This window comes from Amphibalanus amphitrite, unplaced genomic scaffold (genome assembly GCF_019059575.1).
Source record: "Amphibalanus amphitrite isolate SeventyFive unplaced genomic scaffold, NRLGWU_Aamphi_draft 001222F_arrow, whole genome shotgun sequence".
Classification (NCBI taxonomy): Eukaryota; Metazoa; Arthropoda; class Thecostraca; order Balanomorpha; family Balanidae; genus Amphibalanus; species Amphibalanus amphitrite.
The window spans coordinates 68,655-90,452 of record NW_024882716.1 but is presented as its reverse complement, the minus strand read 5'-3'; the positions used below and the strand labels follow the sequence as shown (position 1 = coordinate 90,452).

General features: G+C 50.1%; 1 protein-coding gene across 1 annotated transcript in view; it reads right to left on the bottom strand.

Annotated features, from left to right (window-relative positions):
• LOC122371253 (homeobox protein EMX1-like) overlaps window positions 1–20,282 on the bottom strand; it is a 52,119-nt gene extending 31,837 nt beyond the window's left edge. Inside the window, exon 1 of the mRNA XM_043347428.1 lies at window positions 19,608–20,282. Coding sequence (XP_043203363.1) covers window positions 19,608–20,190 — 583 coding nt within the window. The 5' untranslated portion in view covers window positions 20,191–20,282. The remainder of the gene's footprint in view (window positions 1–19,607) is intronic.
• Between the last annotated feature and the right edge of the window lie 1,516 nt (window positions 20,283–21,798).

Here is a 21,798-nt window from a genome sequence, read left to right as displayed (position 1 = left end):
GGCTAAATTTGTGCTCAATGCGTTCTTGGGACATTTTACTTTAAATTCCACCCCTCAAATTATTTCACCTATGATCGGACTCCCAGCTAGGAAGCGATTTGTGAAGCAACTGCAAATGGGGCATTTTGCCCCAGCCCCAGGGCAAAACGCCCCACGGCCTGGGGCAAGAAGCCCCATACTCTAGATTAAAGATTTAACATGGTAGTTGGCTAAATCTTATATGAGAGGTCCGTTAGACCTCTGGAGGCACGGCACTGAAGTTAGCACCTTCCATCCTATCAGGTGTTCAGCTATGACACTATTGTATGAGCAGGTTTTTCACCTGCCTCAAAGGACCAAATAATAAATTATTGCAATGCAAATGTTTACAGAATACTTCCTTTGCCATCCAGTTGCTGAGAAAAATACACATAAAGGCATAGAAACTTACTGTTCGCCAGCTACCGAACATTAGAAAGTGGGTAGCCCGAATAACACATGGGGTAAAACGCCCCATGGGGCTTTTTGCCCCGCGACCTACTGGGGCGTTTTACCCCATCACGTAGTTCGGTCAGAGAACAACGCTTTGCACTCCAGCAAGACATAATTTAACACGAACCAACCCGGCATGATAAGCGTTAGACAATAGTTGTTCAAAATACATAAAAGTCGTTAACCTGATATGGACCATAAAAGAACGCCATGATGCATAATCTGACAACAAAACATAAAAATCACTCAAAAAACACATTTTTGGCTATATCTCCCGAAAGAGTCAACACAATTTCTTCCCAGTCTGCTCATATAATGATCATATAGTGCACGTTTTATAGAAGAGAGGATGTTTCCCCAGAACTCTGCCAGTTCCGAGAAACATCGGTGAGGCGTTTTACCTCGGCGGGGCGACTTGCCCCGGTCTACCCTAATTCAACTAAACAAGGTTATCGTTCCAATACCAATGTATTTATTGCTGTACAACATGGTCGGAATAATCATTATTTCTACATAATGCACGCAAAAAAAACGAACAATTTAAATGCGTGAAGCATCTTAACGTGCCACAATGAAACATTTGATATTGTTCCAGCTGGGATCCAAGACGCGTTTGATTCAGCGTTTCACCCAATTTTTAGTTTTCCTCACGGTTTCCTCACTCCTGCTGGACTCCATATCTTTATTCTAACTTCTGGCGTTTCACCATCTTCATCCTCAGCTTTTTCAAACCCTAAATAAGGGGGAAGTAGGAATTTCATCTTTCATACTCAACGCAGCGCAGCCTAATAATGAAAAACACAAACAAATAATCACGGTGACTATAAATATGAACATAGTATTAATATAATATTAACAAAATATTAATATTAAAGTGTAAAATGTCAAATGAATATGATATTAACTGGTGCGCCGGTACGGCATGTGGTAAATCTCTTCCCAACCTTGGGCTGTGAAAATGCAGTTTTATTCACCTCGGTTTTTTGCTACGGACCTCGTGCCTACCGGCACTCGGTCCTCCGCACAAAAACCTCGGTGAATAAAACGCATTTTCCCAGCCCCGGTCGGGAATATATAGTCCCGCGAGGAAGGTCTGTGTTCTCGAAATAGATATTAGTTGGGTATAAATTAGGGATACGATTGGCAATGCAATCAGGAATCTAAGCGGCAAATTACTCACTTGAGGAGAATGTGCCCAATTGAAGGGCATTAGCATTCCAATACCACATCGCGTGTAAAATATCCTGGCTGTGATTGCTACCTACAAAGTGTTCCCATTGTGCTTGTTGAAATATTGAAGCCTTATCACTTTTATCCTCCTGTTTCCTCATTTGCCTCCCATTATAGTTCTGCAGACACTGCAGCAAAGCCAAAATCAAATATCAATTATGGCTGCCATTCCTTGTCATAGCATGGGCTTGGTTTCTAAACACATTGAGCCACGAATCTTCTGTAATTTATTATCGCTATGCATACAATTGCCGTCACGCATAGAAAAAAAAAAATACATACATAATCGATAAACCACTGATGCGTTTCGCGGTGAGCATTTGGTTAGTCCATCGAGGAAGTCAAAGAAAATATCATCTAGCCTGCGGCACACCACGCAATTGTCAGTTCACTTTGGCAGGGATCCATGGCAGCGATCTAACACATTGGACTGACTGAAGGACGGTGCACTAATCGTCGTTCCGCGCACACCTCGGATGGGAGCGGTATGGTGACGGCGCGCACTGTGCACTGTGCACGCTGCATATTAAACCTGTGCACAGGCGCGGCACCGGCAGCCGGACAAAGGCCGTGCGCCGACAGCACGACGCATTCTCGGCGTGCCCGGCGTGGTCAGTCTGCACCCGTCTGGGAACCGAGCTGAGCTGACTGAACGGAGTCGGACCGAACAGAGTCGGACCGAGCTGACCGAGCTGACCGAGCTGACCGAGCTGAGCTGACCAAACCAAGCTAGCTGAGCTGACTGAACGGAGTCGGACCGAGCTGCCCGCGCCTAGCTGACCAAACTGAGCTGACCGAACCAAGCCGAGCTGAGCGGACTGAACGGTGCTGAGGGAAAGGATCCGAGCTAACCGAGCCGAACTGACCGAGCAGAGCCGACCGAACTAAAGAGACCGAACAGGACTGACCGAGCCAAAGTGACCGCACGGAGCTGAGCTGATCATTGACTGAACCAAGCTGAGCTGACCAAGCCGAGCTGGGCTGACCAAACCGAGCAGACCGAACCGAAACGAGGTGGCAAAACCGAACTGATCGAACCGAGCTGAGCTGGCCGAGCTAAACACACCGAGCTGACCGAGCCGAGCTGATAAAACCAGGCTGACTGAACCGAACGGAGCTTACTGAACCGAACTGAACTGATAGGCCGAACGGAACGAACCGAACCGACCGAACCGAACTGACCTACCGCTGCGGCGAGTCAAACACTGCAGAGGAAGGAAATAAACGCCCATTTTAGCACTTTTACCGATGACGGAACTGCCATAACTCCGTGTGTGTCATGTATGCTTATTGCTTACTTCTCGCCAGTTCCCACCACCGATACCCACACACATACCAACAAATGGCATGTCCTGGTTAGGACCCGTTAGGCGTTGATAATACGACAAAGTACTATAACGCTGGGGCAGGTTTCACGCTGACACTACTACCGAGTGAGCGGCCACGCTCTACTCCCCGGCACGGCAAAAACCGCCTGTCAGTGGTCGACCAGCGCTGGCGTGGTGACGCCGGCCGACCGATCTCTCTCTCCGATATACCTGTCTGTGGGCTGACAAACTCAGCCGAAACATGGTCTAATTAAGACGGCACAGGAGGCAGGCCCGAGCGAGGTGTACTAAACACGGCCCGAGCCAGGTCGGCGCTGGAGAGACTGACAGCCGGGGACTGTGTCAGGTGGGCGGTTGGAATGGGAAAGGGTGAGGAAGGGGATGCTGGAGGGACTGTGGGAGAGCATAAGGACCGGTGAGGCAGAATATGCGGGGGTTGTAACTAAACGGGACGCAGATGGAGAATATGGACCGTGGGAAGGATACATCTTGGATTGAACTGGGGTGCCATCCATGCCTTTGACCAGTAGCCTTTACGGAATATGGGTGGAATCGAGACGAAGGCTTCTTGCGTTGAACTGGAACAAGGCCAGGGCTGGTGTGGACAAACAAATGAGTTGGATCGGGACAGTATGGGGCCGACACATAGTCTGACTGCTGGGCTGGGACACATTTTGGGTTGGACACAGTCTGTGCTGAACCCCGACAGACACAGCAGGCAGGCACAGGCGGGCTCGGCGGCCGGGCCCCCGCGCCCATCCAGGTGGGTTTGGGGCCGGTCCAGGTGCGGCCGGCGGCGCTGCACACGGCTCGCAGATGGCATCCGCGATTGGCCGGCCCGCGCCCAGACGCTTCAATCAGTGTTTGCGAACAGCGTGTTGCCAGTGGCTATCGGGACAGCGGCGGCCTGTTAACAGGGCCGCGCGCCGACAGCGGGCATTGTTGCGCGCTGCGTCCGTTTAGCCGGACAAATGCGCCGTGTAGCCGCGCGCACTGGTGCGTGCACCGGCCGGCCGGCGACGTGCGCCGAATCGCTAATGACCTGCTCAAGTGCACGGCTAATGGGCGGCTTTTTGTGCTGCTGTGAGCACAGCGAGACGGACATGTGTTTGTTAAGAAGATATCATGGCCAACATGTAGTCTTATTGTTGAGAAGTGTTCATTGTTCTCAGAATCATCCCTGACATCTGATCCATAACAGATCATCCCCCTAAAAACGTTAATCACATTATTTCCATTCCACTACCCCTTTCGTGCCTTCAGTGTAAGGGCAGATAAACATAGAAATTGATCAAAATGGCGAAAACATGGCAAGAACTTCTATGCGCTCCTTTTTGGTCTGTATCATTTAGATGTTATTTCGTTAACATTCCGCTCTTTGACGGTGCAGCCGGTCCTATTCTTTTCTAGTCCCGCGGTCCATTCCTATGCACTATGCAGCCAATTCGCCCCTATCATATCTGTTCTGTCGTTCCGTTCCATCCGTTTCATTTTGCACCGTCTTGCTCTTTCCCATCCCTCGCTACGTTCCATTCCTATCCTGTCCGGTTCGTTCCGACCTGGTCACGCTCTGCCAGTTCCGCCCCGTTCCGCCCCGTTCCGCTCCGCCCCGGTGCGGACTGCGGACTCCTCCCGGCGGACTGCACGGGGCGGCCGGTGGCGTGAACCAAGTGGCCGCCCAGCACTAACTAAATATCCCTTTTATGTGACGCCTGTTGAAACTGATAAGCGCTGCAGCCGGCAGGCGGCATACAGATGGCAACCAATGGCCTCGCAGGGCTCTACTGGAGCACTATATTATCCCCGCCGGCTACGTGACAAAGATTAACTCTATAACCATTGGAAGGAGCGACTAAATAAGACTCTATTAGCATGCGAGGGCATTTTCCACATATCTTTTCTCGGGAATATAAGACAACCAATTACTGTTAGCACTTCATTACTCGGGCTGAATGGGACACTGACGGGCCGCTCCATCAGACGCTCGGATGGGATAATTGCAACACTTGTCGTCACACGGGCCCGATAATCTAATACGGGCATATTTTATTGCTGCCCCGGGATAGCCATCTAAATGGGCTCATGTCGAGGCTCAGTTAAATTAGCGTGGCGCTCCGGCTCGCGCGGTTACCCAGAGAGCAGCCGATCGACCTCTGAGGGGCCGCGGCGCCGTGCTCAGCCAGCGGCGGCCGTATCCGGCTAAAAGCCGCAGTAGTCAGTCGAAGACGTCGTAACTGGAGAACGACGGCTACGGCGGATAAGGCATTAGCTGCCGTACCCAGTATAAGAACGACGCATCAGACGAATAGCCACCGTGCCAAGCCTTTGCCGCTGCGGTAACCTGTAGCTGGCTCAGGGGATACGTATAATTTATTACTATCATCGTGCTAAGCTGGTGACTGTGCCGTACCCCTGAGGGATTGTCGTACCACTGAGAGGCTGCTGTACCACTGTGGGTATGCGGTACTCAGCCAGTTTCTGCCAAATCCCTTCGTTTCTAAACGTCGCCAGTCGCCACTGTCCTTAGCGAGTACCTACAAGTACCAGTGCACCAAGCAAGCTGCCGCCTATGCCAATACGCCATGATCTGCCGTCGATAAATAAATACCTAGCCAGTGGCAGTGGCCCACCCGGCTACACCGTCAGTACCAGGCGATAGCGGCGACCAAATGACGATACTTTCTTTATATTTCTTCATTGTACAGTGACAGCGCTGGCCTGAACTGATGGATAATATATGTTGAATACTCGGAAAGCCTTGATCCAATTGGACAATACAGAGCAAATGATTTCAAACGGGCGTATATTAACTCTGGTAAATGCCTTTAAACCGGTACAATTGCCCGAATAGGGCTGAATGGACCATTCCATTCGGCCGCGGCGCCCGGACACTCGACTGCAAAACCTTGGTTTAAATGGCCGGCAAATGGTTACTACATGCCATTCTCATAATTATGTCAGCGTGTGTGTGGTACGTACAATGTGCCATGGCTGTCGGGGTGTCGTGTAAGGGCCCACTTACCACCCGAGACCCCAGCAACACGAGCGGAACTCCAATAGCGCGTGTGTGCATGCATGCATGTATGTAGGTACACATGCACGTAGAATACGCCGCAGCATGCCCTTCCGTCCGCCTGCGGCCGGTTGATCAAATGTCACGACCTGCAGGGTCGGTGTCAGGTAATTAGGAGTGGATTAAACCTCGCTGTGACAAAAGAGGTCGGCCAGACAAACTAATTACTCACTTGGCGCGTTGCAAATATTAAAAGTGTTCCATTAGGACCACAGGGCGGTGTCGGTGCCACACAGTGACACGGGGGGGGGGGTTCTTGAGAGGGAGAGGGTAGAATGGTGACGACGTCCCGCGTCTATCCCAGCACCGAAAGCGGACCTTGTCAAGGTCACGACAATTGCAGCTGGTGTAAAAGAGGCATTGCATGCATGGCTCGCCTGCTGATGATCAGTGTCGGTGTCGTGCTCTTGCGAAGCTCACCACAGTTCCTGTGTTCCTGTCTCTGCAGCAACAGACGAAAATTTAACAGACCAACCGTTGATGGCGTGGACAAGTCAGTTTTTAAATGATGCTTATTTCTTGCAGTAACTATAAATCGAAGCGTTGAACCATATCCTGAAACATTAGCACCATGGTTTCTCTGCAAAAACAGATCGCTGTCTGCCTCCGTTGGCGGAAAAATAGACCTGGTGACCCAATAGATAAGGTCGGACATCTCTCACCCTTAGTTGGCCAGATAAGCGTCTTTATCTAGACACCAAAGATCCGCAGTCCAGGCCCCACATCTCGCCCGTCTGTTCCAGCCCAACCCAGGTCAGACCGGACTGGACAACAGACTCGGACGTGCTGCATATGACGTCAGTCTGGGCTAATGGGCCCATTTTTGCACGGGATTATCTCAGGCGACATCTGGAGCCCGACGACTCAGAGCCTCATATTACTGTGAGCCAGGTTATCAGCGAGCATTTGCAGCGTGACCCCACCGCCCTATTTTACGGGGTCATTCATTAGGCCACATTTGGCAAACAAGATGCATTGGTAAGCAAGCAATAGCACGTGCGCACGTGCAGTAGGACGCTTCCAAATCTCGAGAACGACTGGGTCAATTGCACTCCAATTTGGCACACCGTATGAGACCGGTAAGTACAGTGCCGTGCACAAGTCAGTTGGAAGTACCTCTTCGCACTAGCGCATTGCCAATATCCTTAGCTTTCTCTTTTATCTCCAATTATATAATGTGTTTGCATGCCTTATTTTGGCCTGTTAGCTGTTCAAGAACATTGCTCAGAAAGGCAAACAAGACAGAAGCTGCTTCCCTAAGCATAAAGCCAACAAAAGCTCTATGAATCTGTGCAAAATCCTACACAGATTCACTTTTGCACTCAGCAATCCCGACTAAAATGACTGACCGAGGACACATATGTAGAAGCAGTCCAGAGTGGGCCGTCCGCTCATATGGCCAGTCCGACCGTGAGCCCCCCACCTGGGGAGCGTCAGTCTCCAGGTGGCGTCCGTGCCGGCCAGCCGGCCGGTTCGTGCCTCACCCGGGTCAAGCCGCATGTTCTGCGGGTGATAAGTGGATTACGACGGCTAGAGCTCTTCTCGGCGAGCGTCGGGCTCGGGCCGGCACCAGAGAGCACCCCGCGACCAGCAGACTCCTAGTCCTGGCGTCGTGTAGTGTAAGCAATTTGCAATTGATAGGGATCTGTGCCTCATCGCTCAATGTTGCTTCCTCGCCTGCTCAGTTTTCTCCGAAGCAAATGATATGTGTATGTTGATCGTCTGGATAACACGTTCACGTCTTATCTCATCGATGCCTACAATCGCTTGCAGCCATGGTTGCCGATTGCAAAACTTCACCTCTACAACATACACACCGCGTGGTTTCAGGACTATCTTAACGGACACTCACAACAGGTGAAGGCTAGGTGCGCAGACGGCTCTTACGCCTACTCAGGATCACTGCCGGTAACAACAGGAATTTACCAGGGAGGGTCGCTTAGTTGCTTACTGTTCGCCATTTTTGCAAATGACTTGAGCTTACACGTGCCCGATGTCTGCGTCGTACAATTTGCGGATGATACGCAGCTCCTGTTATCTGGCAAGAAGGAGAACCTGGCTAGCTTAATCGCAAAAATGGAACGCGCGCTTGACAAACTATTCGCATGGTTCTGTGTCAACGACATGAAAGTTAACGCTTCGAAGAGCCAGCTGACAGTGCTCGGCACGCGGCAGATGTTGAGAGACCTGCCCCCTGTCACTGTCAAATTCGCCGGAACCTCTGTGCATGAGTCTGATATTGTTAAAAATCTAGGCGTTACCATGGACAAAAATTTGACATTCCAGAAACATGTTACCCAAGTGGTATCAAAATGCACGGGATCACTTTTGGCGTTGAACCATGTGAAACATGTGCTACCTGTACTGACTGTGAAACCGATCGTGACATCGTTAGTAGTGTCCGTGTTACGCTACTGCCTGTCAATCTACGGCACGTGCGGAGCCACCGAGCGGCGCCGGCTGCAGAAAGTCCTGAATTTCTGTGCCCGCGTAATCAGTGGACGCCGCAGGAGTGATCACATCTCGGACGTGTTACGCGAGCTAAGGTGGATGACGGCAGAAAACCTGACTTTGTACCACCGAATATGCAATGTGAGACGCATTGTCGAGACAGGACAGCCGCAGAGTATCGCCAGTACTTTGACGAGTGCGACTGACCATGGCCATGACACGCGGAGAGCCAGCCGCCTCAGGCTACCGCAGATTCGAACCGAAACAGGCAGGAGACAGATAGTTTACAGTGGTGTGAAGGCCTACAATGAGTTTTGTGCCACCTACGACGGCAGCGCGTCATTCAAATCAGCACTCAGGGCGTATTTGTTACAAAATCAGTGGAACTGACTGCGCCTCTGTTAGCGATGTTACACTGGGAGGATGAACGTGGAATGAGTGATGAATGAGTGCATGTTTTCGCAACCATTGTCTTATTTTACCTGACGTAGCGTTAATGAAAAGCCGCCCAGGGCGGATTGACGTGAATACACGATCTGATCTGATCTGATCTGGGCCATGAGTCATGTCTCAAGAAACCGACCACGGGGATGACTCGAAGTGCTTACATATGGAAGTGCAGGCGTCAATTTTCTGGGAGCTTTATTTTACTTGTGTGGACTTTCAGTAGTCGACTCGGGAATGTTGCAATGTTGTGAACTTTCGACTTTCTGTGTCTGTCACATACCTTGAATCCAGAAGCCTATGATTTCCGCAGTGTATCCGGGCTCCGTAGTCCGTGGCCCTCAAAGTCTGTCACACACCGTTGAGGGCTCTCACTCACAGACGCTTCTCAGAGTCGGACGTACTTACAACTCACAAACGTCTCTCACAGTCGGACGTGCAACTCGCAAACGTCTCTCACAGTCGTACGTGTGAGTCGCCACGCCGAGTCGGGCTGCCGACAATAACCAATGGCGTCGGATCACAATGGCCGGGGCCGAGCACGAAACGCGACACTAATCCCGCTAAATGACCTCGGCTTGGTCGTCCGAACGCACCGTCGGACAACGTGGCGAGGCGAACACTCCTCTGTTTTCTCTGGCTGGTCGAACACATCTTTAGTCTAAGGGGTCGAGCATGTCCTTTTTCCAAAGAATCCGAACACTTCCTTTGTTCACATCCCTCAAAAAGCTCGAACACTAAGCAGAACTGGGCTGGGTTAGTTATACTCCCAAAAAGCATTCTAGCAATCCGTTGCCGGCAAAATCTGTCGATGGCTTAGAGACCCTGTAACTATCTTCGGTCGTAGGGGGCCATTATAGAGACCGATCTGTCCACATAGGTCATCACGCGTCCTGTTATCGGACGATCCCCGGGGTGGCATAAGGACTCGACATTGGGAAGGCGCGGGTCGGTTTTCGATGACCGGCGGTCAACTCGACGTGATTGTCTCCAAAACTTGGCGACATCACTCGGAGCAGTTTGATGACGGTCAGATGACCAGCGTCCCCCAGGGCCCGGCTGGCTCCTCCACGTTCCAAGAAAACTAGATAACTAACTGATTTCATTCAGTTAAAAGTGGTAGAAACTTTAAAACAAGGGACACTGATGCATTTATCGACGAAAGGCCAGTGTTTTCTTTAAATTTCGATGGGTATCAAGAGCTACATATGTAAATATCTGACCGAGCCTCACACAGCGCAGAGAATCAGCGTACCACAATTTTTCGTAAAGTTTGACGCTTGATATCAATTCAGCTAGTAAATACTTATCACATATAAACAATGCACCAGGCATTCATGCGGGTATTAAAACCACACCGCTCTCCCTTTTGACCAAGTCACACGTACACTTTTAACTCTCATTGGCCGAAGGGTGGAAAGTTGGATATCACCCCCCCCCCCCCCCCCAACAAAATGTTCACAATGCTCGGAACAGTGGCGATAAAGAGCTGAAAGTTGGCACGACGAAAGTTATCACTAAGGTCATTAGATATTTTCGTCAATAACTTCCGATTAAATTGAGGTGGCGAGTTGAAAAGGTCACCAATGAACTCAGAAACACCTGCCAAATCGGAATTATACGCAATAGCGTCTACTTCAATCAGCTTCGTGACTTGAGAGACTGTGACCTGTCACCTAACAACGAACCCTTACCTTGCGGCACATGACCTGACCTAAGAGGTTATCGTCTGACCTGAGACCTTAAACTCGGGTACCATACGCTGCATGATGCATCTCATAACGACGTAACGGTGCATACTAGAGATGTCAATCGGATACCAACTTTTTGGTATACCGATACCAAACCGATACCAACTTGGTATTTGGTATTTAAATCCTAATGTGTTTGGTATTTTGTTGGTATCATGAGCCCTCACTAATGTATAAGAGGCCGAGAAATTGGTAAAAAGTTGGTATTTCCCTCATGTTTCCAACTTGGTTTGGTTTCGGTATTTCTCATGGTTTTGGTTGATATTTGGTTTGGTATCGGTATTCCGAATTTTCGTAATTGACATCACTAGTGCATACGCTTTTTGTTTTTCCCACAGTTTGCGAGGTTTTAACTCAATAAATTAATGGCGAAATGGCGGGAAGGGTCCACCAAGCACCCCCTCCAAGCCGGGGAATATGTAGAAAACCAATAGATCCGGCGAGGGTCATGCGCTAAAAATTGCAGTTTTTTGCGTTTGCTGACAGGGGGAACAGGGCTTGGTAATTGCCGCTACAGATTTTCACCAATCAAATTAGCCTAATAACTTAGTAGCAGCGTGGGTGCGTGAGATTGGGAAGTCATATTTATTTTGTAATATTTTCTACACTTTTCAAATTTCTATAAGGGTACCTGTGCATTGTGCCAATTTTACACCATTGTTAACATCTGCATTTGCCTATGGACCGTTTGCTATCACTTGAATACCATGTGAATAAACATCATAAGTCATAAGCCAGCTTGCTAGATGACATCAACTGGTCGCAATTAAACGCCGTGCTTCTATTTGCCGCTTAGGTCGCTTAGATTTGTTAAACATATCCCACAAGTTTTGAAACATGTAAGAACATCATGGAGAAATCGGATTGCAGCCGGGTTTTCAGAGAACCAGCACTAATCCAATAGATACGATGTCCGTTAATGGAAGAGTTTAGCGCTAAGTCGCAGCTGGAAAGCTAACCAGTAGCTAGCGAATTCAAACGGTAAAACATGCCGAATTACACCGAATCAAGCTCATAGCGAAAGGAACGAAAGGTTCCTATAAAAATAGCTTATAGTATTTTGTGTTACATTCCCAGCAATTCTACGTTTCAGTAAAAATGTAAGATAGCGAACAGCGATTTAATCTCGAACGATGGGAAATAACATTTGTTTTGCGTAGGGAAACGAATTGTGATTAGCTTTGAAAGTTGAATAGCTTTAATGGGAGTATGTCTCTGCAGCGGCCGAAGCTGCGATTATGTTATGCAATGGGAAATTAGAATTAAAAAAAAAAAACATTAGCTTAAAGACACTTTAAAACTTCTTTTGTCGATCATCTCCAATGCATTTCGGTGAGTGGTGTGCTTGCTCCATTGTTTTGGTTGTTTGTCGACGTTCGGATATAAATAGCAATGCTGTCCGGCCTTGTGACAGTGCACAATACACCTGCGTGATGGGTAGAATCCGTGCAGTGAACCTGTCACGGACGTTCGAGCCGGTTCGGTGTGGCAGGACAGCCGCTCCTCAACCAATGGACGACGGTACCAGAGCCAGAGCCAGAAAAACAGTCCCACCAGCCAACCTGAGGCCTCAACAATGGATAATCTGCCTCGGCCGGCCATGAAAGTGCTCTCACCAGTGCAATTAGTACACGATACAGCCGAAGAACATGCTAAAAGTCTGTCCGGCCGCGGTTTGAGCGCCGAACAATCCTCATCGCTCAGTTCCCGTCGCGCTGGGCCCAGGATAAGCTGGGGCTTAACACCTTTTACACGAAAAAAATGTCCCTAAATGTTTCAAATTTTAAAGGCACCTGTTTGACATGTTTTCACACTCGCTGCACATGGAAAGCACGCATGTAATGTGCCTCCATATTTGTCGCTCTTGGATGTTTTTGTCACGTCGTGCAGGCTTTGGAGCAGCATTTTACTACTATCCGTGATGTAGCGAGGGGCATGGCGATGGCCGGCAGATAGATACGGACCATGTGAATGGAGTCATGTCGAGAACTGGCCACTATACGGAAAACAGCTCACTGATATGGCATCTTTTTCGCCGCTAAGCTGCATCATATGTGTATAGGCCAACATTCGAACAACCAACTTTCATTTTTGCCTGGTGGACAAAATGCTGTATTCAACATCAATGCGTTGAGGGTTTACGCCATTTTGGCCCACTCATATCACCAGCGATCTAAGCAATGTGAGGTGCAAAGGAATATGGACCTGTAAAGGCTATGTTGGTCCTCTTAATTCTAATTTCTGGGATAAGGCATCGCTTGTCTCAAAGACGGCTTAGGCCCGTCGAATCCAGGCAAAATCTGTTTTGCACCTTTGTAAATATACCGCAATACTTGACAAATTGTACCGTAAATTTATATTTCGTTTCATATGGATAAGGTCACGTTTTCCTTGTGGAGTCTGTCACTGAGAGATACAACTAAACCATCGATCCACCTGAAGACATGGGGTATGAGGACATCATCTGTTCGGCATTTGAGCACGACCACTATCACACTGAAAATGTTTTCTTGTTAGTGGCATTTACTGACAAACTGGACGATAAATGATGGTTCACATGTTTGGGCTAACAGACGTGCTCGTTATATATTGTAGTAAAGCCTCATAATCGTCTTATATGGTCGTCGAAGAACAACGAAGCAAAAGTTAGCTAAAAATGATGTGACATTGTCACGTATATGGTTGGAGCGTCTCCAAGACCTTCGATAATATGCCCGCCAGCGCGAAATAATTGTTTACATAAGATATCATGCATTGAGTTACAGAATTCCCTGTTATGTCTGCTTTCCCTGCAGTGCTATTTAGGCACAGCTAAATGCATCACATTGTGTATTGCATAAGAGAACAAGCTACTGCTATGCAACTTTTAATCATGCAATATATATAGCCAAGAAAGTTAATACGCTATTAAGTTACATCGCAAACAAGCAATACGATTTATATCATTTCGAGAAGAACGATAAAACGATTACAAACATGAAATGCATTTTGTAACGACCTGGAACTTGGAAGGGTATTTGATTATACAGCACAGTTGTTCTTGCGAGATTCAAACCTCGTCTTATGATTTTGAGGATAAACTAGCAGCATGCATGTTTTTTTCTGCAAAAAAAGTAAAATGTTTTTGCTTCACCTGATTTCAGCAAACACTTAGACCGGCAAAATTCGATAGTCGTTTTATCAGAAAATGTCATATATCGTAAATGGGGCACAAATATCAAGCGATATTTCCAAAATCAACACGGTAGAGAGTCAACAAAGCCACCCAAACTGTTCAAATATACAAAGTGCTTTGAACATACTGAGTACCAGATGAAGACATCGTTGCCAGTTTCTTGCAAAGCCATTGTTTGTTCTCGGAATGCACTGAATCTTGGCCAGTTGTGGTGGACACGTACCATAATTGGAAGGAAATTGGAAGTCATTCAACTCATTATAAGGCTAGACCCACGCCCAGTAATAAATTTTCATTCACTTCCATTTGCTGTCAGGTAAGAAATATAATGTTTGGTAACAAAGACTCTGACGTTTCAAGCGACCGTGCTCAACAATCGTGGAGCAAATCTGACAAAGTGACAAATAGCTGCAGCGTTCGCTAGTCTCGGTCTTGGTGGACGAGACAGGGACTTTGTAGGAAGTTGAAAAGTTTGTGTTTCGGAGTTCTGCATTTTATATGGGTGGCTGATAGCAGTCCTATGGATACGGTATACTTTTTATAATGCAAGTACCTGCTGAGAGCTATGAGCTCAGCTGTGTATGTATTTGCCGCTCGCTTCCTTCCCTAAGACAAGTTTTGCATCACACCCGTCTCCCAGACTTGAGCCGAACATCCCACTATCGTGCAATGATTCCTACAGAGCTTGCCGCCCCGTTGAACCAAAGACGTCATCACCATTCATACCCGTGCCGTGCATCACGCACTGTACGTACCGTGCGTACGCAACCACTCGGGATGTGGATGAAAGGGGGTTGCGGTAAAGGCGAGGGCGGCAGCGGCCCTCTCCAGCGGTTCAGTTGGCGGTTATTTCTAAGAGAAACGGTTCAGCAGACCGGGTATTTCCGTCACAGTTTGCAGCTGGCTGTTTTTCGATTTGGTGGTGAAAGGACTATTTCGGGTTATGAAGGTCATCACAGGTCCGACTAGCTGGATAGTTTGTCCCTGAAAATGTTGAGACACCGCGAGTACCCAAGGCACCTCTGAAATGAGGCTGCGTGATCCCGAAACACACCACGGTGTGACCTGAGTTTGACCTCTTCTTTTGCCCGCTATCTCAGCCGACATACCGCTACGGGTTGGCGGTGGACAGCCGTGTTGACAGTCCATTGACAGCCTGTCACTAGTGTCACCGTCTGTCAATGCGTCTCACGGCGGAGGTACGCAAAAAAGGCGCTTCAGAGTCGACGCGCGCAGCTTCCGAACGCGGCACCGCCGGTCGACGTCAGGTGTCGCCACATCACACGCGGCTGATGTCAGACATCACTATAGGTATCATAGCGATGTCTCGATTACAGCATTTCATCCACCAGGCACCATCCACTGAAATGCTTAAAATTAACTAAGGATATGCGGCCGATCATACGATGCCTCAGACGCACAGTTGTTCGGCAAGTAAGATACACAAATACACACAGTTACTCAGATACTGGATGAGCCATACAGCCATTTTCACCCAGTGGGCCAGTTACAGCCAGTTACCTATAGTGGACGCGTGCCTATCTGGTAACCACCAGGAAGGACAACGGCGGCCAGGCTCGATATAGCCCTCTCTCGCTCTACATCAGCTCCGGATCCAAATAAAGACCTCAGCGCTGTCGGATGAATATGATAATATGATGGCCTGCCGATTACATTACACTCTACCAGCCTCGGCGGCTCCTGTAGGCTGTTCAGACGCCTGAATAGTCTGTCGCCGCTGATCGTGGGGTCATCAAACCTGCCTATGACTACGAACTATGACTATCAGAGCGACGGGGAGGAGCCGGGGACCCCTGTCGGCGGTCGGCGGCGGCGTCGCGCGGCATCACTCACAGTCCTGCAACAATGCACGAGCGGCGCCCGGCCGCCGGCGGCGGCATTGAAGCGACGTTGGCTGATGGTCACTCCAAGCACGCCGCATAGATGACGGACCGGCCGGGTCTGACGCGGACCGACAAATCGACCCATGAATCGGCCCGTCTCTCATCCCCGGTCGGCCGGTTAGCCGGGGCCGGGGCGGTGTTTCACGGGACGCTGCTACCACGCTGCTATCAAATTGCGCGAGCTGACGTCACACTTGTGGTAGTGTTGGAGCAATGGGCCTGTTGATGTTTCCATGGAAACCCAATTTGACACGTGTAAAAGCAGCGTGCTGCTATCACCGGTGAAACAGGGCCCCGCACTCCCAGGACGGAGGGCTGCCAGATGGGGACGGGGAGCTGCCAGATGGGACCGAGGAGCTACCATATGGAACAGGGAAATCAGATGTGTCTGATAGTTGTCGCCAGTTTGGAAATGGAAAGCCAGATGTGAAATGCAAGACAACAGATGGAAGAGGAAGCTCCAAACTGCCAAGCGGCATCTGAAGACTGTCCTATGATGATGGGAAGCACCAGGTGGCCTTCGGAGTGGCACGGCGCTTGTACATACTTCTATTCTATTATCACTTTTTGTAGATCTAATTGCATAGAGCAATTACGTAGAGGTCATAAGGCCGGCGTTCCATTCGATACTCTGCCACATTGATCCAGTGACCAGTCGTTAGTCATATATGTCGACCATAGACAACTGGCAGGGCTAAAAGTGGCACACGAGGAGAGTTTTAGCGGCGAACAATGTGACACTAATCTGCATAAATGAACTAAACGCTGCATAAGGACCCAGCGATGACGTTCATCTGTATGCTAGGCGATCGTCAAATAAGCTACTGTGCTGTGTGCTGTTGGGCCTGGGTCGAAATTTTTGATTACATTCTGTGTATAATTGTGGCCAAAGGTCACTCTGCCCGTGTGATGTGGGCTGTGATCGATTGTGGCTGTTTTGTGTGTTGTGCTCGAAAGTTGTGCTATGCTAATTCATATGAAACTGTTGTTGCTTGTCGGACGTCGGTCGCTGTGCTTTGTTGCTGAGTTGGTTCTGCGATGTGGTGTCATTTTTGTTGTTGATGTGCTGTAACTATTGCTGGGAGCGGCCATCTGTGCGCTATTGTACCACTTGTTAGTTGTTGTGGTCGTTGGTCGATGTGCTGTGTCTTGTTATCGGTCGATGTGTAGTGCGCTCTGGTTGCTGGTCGTTGTGCTGCGTGTATCTCGTCGTCCACGTCATCGAACGCTGATTGTGGTTTCTGGTAGCTGTGCTGTGCTGAGCTATGGTGTCTGCTCGCTGTGCTGAGCTGTGTTGTGATCTCTGGCCACTGCGCTGAGCTGTGTTCTGGTGTCTGGTCGCTGTGCTGAGCTGTGTTGTGGTGGCTGGGAGCCAACTTAGCTGTGTTATGGTGTCTGGTCGCTGTGCTGAGCTGTGTTGTGGTCTCTGGTAGCTGTGCTGAGCTGTGTTCTGGTGTCTGGTCGCTGTGCTGAGATGTGTTATGGTGTCTGGTAGCTGTGCTAAGCTGTGTTCAGGCATCTGGTAGGTGTGCTGAGCTGTGTTATGGTCTCTGGTAGCTGTGATGAGCTGTGTTATGTTATCTGGCTACTGCGTTGAGCTGTGTTATGGTCACTGGTATCTATGTTGTGCTGTGTTATGGTGTCTGGGCGCTGTTCTGAGCTGTGTTATGGTCTCTAGTGACTGTGCTGAGCTGTGTGCCGCGCTCTTGGTTATTGTGTTGCTCAGTGCTGCTCTGTTGTTGTACCGCCGCCGGCCACGATCGACCGGCACCGCCGCCGGGTGGCTGGGAGCGGGCTCATCGCCGGCAGACAGGTGAACGACTTCAGTGCCCCGTTCATCAGGTGCCGTCACAGCTAAGTACTTTTCGGAACCGGCACCGGCTTTCAGCGAACTGGCTCCGTTCCGAAGCACCCTGCATCGACCCGGCTCGGCATTAAACCGGGCCAAGACGTAACTCAAATGGGTGACGCTATTTCGGGGTTCACCGTCCCAGAGTGGCCGATTGACCTGTCAGCTCCTCAGCGGGTGGCCAATGGACCTGGGGGTCCTTCACGGTGACCTCACGGTGACCTCTGAAGCCTCACAGGGCTACCAGTGGAGGTCCATGACGTCACTGAGACGGACCAATAAGTCTGTGTCTACCCCACGTTTTGACCAATGGATCGGTGACTACCTCACGTATTGACCTTTGGATCGGTGACTACCTCACGTATTGACCAATGGATCGGCGACTACCTCACGTATTGACCAATGGATCGGCGACTACCTCACGTATTGACCAATGGATCGGCGACTACCTCACGTATTGACCAATGGATCGGTGACTACCTCACCTCACGTATTGACCAATGGATCGGTGACTACCTCACGTATTGACCAAGGGCTAGATCAGGGCAAATCAGTTTTTTACCGAAATGTCTGTAGCTACCTTACCTACGTGTTGACCAATACAGACCAATGTTGACCAATGTAGACCTGCTATTTCTGGGAGAATGGAGATGTGAACTGTTGGAGAGATCACCCAATCGGTGACCATATCACGTGGACCTATGACCATATATGGACCTGTGCATCCCTAAAAGTGACCTCAGTTGACCTGGGAAATAATCACCATATTTAACGGCCAACACATTTGCAACTTCAAGACGTGATCGCTGACCAGTGAAACTGCGACTACCTCTAACCTCCCTCATCGACCCATAACTATGACTGCGATGCCCATGATATGAACAATACATTGCCAGTCCCTTTCAAGCAATAAACAACACTGTAGCAGCTTTCCGGAGCACCAAAGCATGTTTGCTACCATCACCGATCTCCCATTGGATCTATGCTTTCTCCCCAGCATCAAGCTAGTTACCCAGCCTTCGCGGAGTGATCCAATGTTCTGTGACCACCTTACTAAGCACCTAATTGGTTTGAAGGCCAATTGCAATGAAGGCCAGGTCACCTAATGACCGGCAAATTTGTGTGACCTCCTTACGGAGGAAGTCCCACACGGAGGAAGCAGTGGATCTGTGACCACCTCAAGCAATGACCAACGGATTTCTGGTCTTATCAAGATTCAATATCAACAACACCCTGTACCCAAAGTGCCGAAATAACCAACAGATCATCGTCCCCACTGAGGAATGAGGATCCAATGTCCTTTGGGATCCACATACCTAATGACCATTGCCCACTGACCAATCACAGCATACTGATACGAGTGTCTGTTTATCAACATAACGCTAGAAACCATAACAAGACGACCTAATCGAACGAGAATCAGCTGCCGAGAGTTGAGATAACGCTATAACTGCCACAGTCATTATTAGCTCACCTTTCTGGATGGTTTAACAATTTCACTGCCGGCTAGGTCAGCTAAGGTCACACCATGCTCTGTACGTACATGTTAGGACGACAGTCATAGAACGACGCCACTACAGCCTCACGGGACGAGTTCGCTGGGGCGGACGGACGGGTTACTTTGGGCGGGGCTGGCGGCGGGCCGGCATTCACGGGCCGCGGTAGACACAGCGGCACCGGCCGGCCGAGCGGCGGTGGCGGCGGACCACGAGATTATAGAACCTGGTCCAGGACACAAAGACAAGGCCAATGAGACCATGGGTCCATTGGTACGGGACAATGAGACCAAGTGACCCATTAAAGATGCTGCAAACATCACAAAGACCACGAGACTACGCGACCATATCATCACACAACGACGGGATCTTGAGAACACAGAACCACTGGACCACATGCTGCATGGCCACGAGACCACCGACAAGCAGACTCACCTGGAGCATAGCGTCCGGGAAAGACTCTCCCGTGGCGGGACATGAGCCACGGGTAGAGCGGCATCTCGGAGGGCGCCGGTGGAGCGGCCGGCGGGTGAGAGAGCAGGCCGGGCAGGCCTGCCGGCACGCCGCCGCCGGCCCGGCTCAGCGCTAGTTCCCCTCGTAGCTGCGCCAGCTTCATGTAGCGCGGGTCGGCGAGTGGCAGCCGCGCCAGCGGCGCCAGCGGCCCGAAGGCGCCCAGCGGGCCGCCGCCCAGGCCGTGCGCCAGTAACCGCTCGTGCAGGGCGCGCTCGTGCGCCAGCCGCTGCTGCAGCATGTCCGTGTCGGGCGCCAGGTCAAACGCTGTCTCTGGCGCCTCGGCCACCTGGGCCGGCTGAGAGTCACGCCGCTCCCGGGGCGGAGAGCGTTCCTTTCTGCGCGGCTCCGGGCTGGCCGGCGCCGGGCCCGGACTGGCCGACTGGCCGCCGGCGCGGGCCGAGTCGGCGCCCTCACCCACCAGAGAGTCGATCGAGAAGCCCAGCTTGGGCCGCGGAGCCGGCACGCCAGGGCCGGACGCGACGGGCATCATGCTACAGCGCACCATACGCGGGCCGCGCGCGCCGCCGCCTTCACTGCACTGCCGCCGCCGCCAGCACTGCCTGCGCGGAGCTCTGCCGCCGACAGCGGCCCGAGCGGCTCTGCGGGGCCGGCGCCGGCCGCCAGCGCCGCCCGGCGGCCGCGCGCCGTACCAGCACGCCCCGCCCCCCGGACGACGAGTCGCCGCTCCAGCGGCCATGATAGCCAGTCGAGCGCAGCCATTGGCGGAGCCGGCCAGTGTCGTCCCTAACAGGCCTGTAATGGGGCGCGCTGATTGGTGCGTGTCAAAGAGCGGAATAATGTCATCCACAATGCCTTATTACCAGCTATTCTATGCACTTCAAGTATCCGCGCCCGACGACAAACCACTAATGAGCTTAACGAATTATTTAATTAGGGATATCAAAGACCTAAAAAGCGGCCGTGGCTGCGCAGCCGGGATGGACAGTGGCTTTCCGGGCGTCAAAGCACGATGACAAAGTCTCTGGTGGCTAACAGGTGGCTGTCAGGCCGACAGCCGCCGCCACGCAAATAAGTCGTGTTTTTCTGGCTGTGTCTGATGCGGGCGACTGTCACAATAGGTCGCTGTTCAGTGCGCACCGCATAGGAATGGAAAACGGCCGTCTCTCCTGCGAAATTGGACTCACAGCTGCTATTTTAGCGTGAATGAATAGGTGGAAATATGTTACCACAATTGCTTCTCGGGTGTTATCACCAGTAACAGATATTAGATGTCAGTTACGACAGATATACTCCAATCTAACAGGAAGGCTAACAAGCATCATTCATTATCGCGAAAGCGGCTCGTCGTTTAAAAATTAGCCATACATTGAACACATACAAACAAGGTGGTTTTAGTGGCTACATGTAATATCTTGCGGATTTGATAAGAGACATGTCTCAAACTGTTACCAGAGACACCAACATCGGAGGGTAACAAGCATGCAAGCCACAAAGACCGAATTACTGAGGTGTTCCCTGGTCAAAGATTGACGTTTATATCACGCTTTGCAGGAATACATGTAAACAGATACAAACAGACCTCCGAAATAAAACCCTCACATCAGTTACAGATCAAAATATTGATATGTTGTTGTGAACAGAGCTTTCAATGCTCAGTGTTAAACAGGGTTTGGCTCTGTTGAAACAGAGCATGTCTTTTTATCATTTTTCCTCTCGATCAGCAGCGACAAAGACGTTAATTTGCTACGTAAGCGTATGAACAATATGCCGTCTGCAATGATACGTGTGTGTACCAAGACAAATGATAAGACGCAGTCTTGTAACTTCGATTTTGTGGGCGTATTTCATCCTCTAATAGGCTTATTGCATTATGGCGGCACTAATTTCATCGAGAGAGCATTGCACGCTATTTTAGGCATCGAGGTGCCAGTCGAATGTCGATTGCATATTTATATTGAATTTCTTTGCAGCATGACGAAAAACATAATCAGTAAGTTAGAGTGTTACATAAAGGCTGAAGTCGTCCAAATATCCACTTATTTTACATTTTCCATTGCATCGGTTTTCGAGTATGTTTGTCTGTTGACTGGCTTTTTCAAAGTGCAGTGCACCATAGAGGCGGATCCAGAAAAGTTACAGGCCGAGACCCACT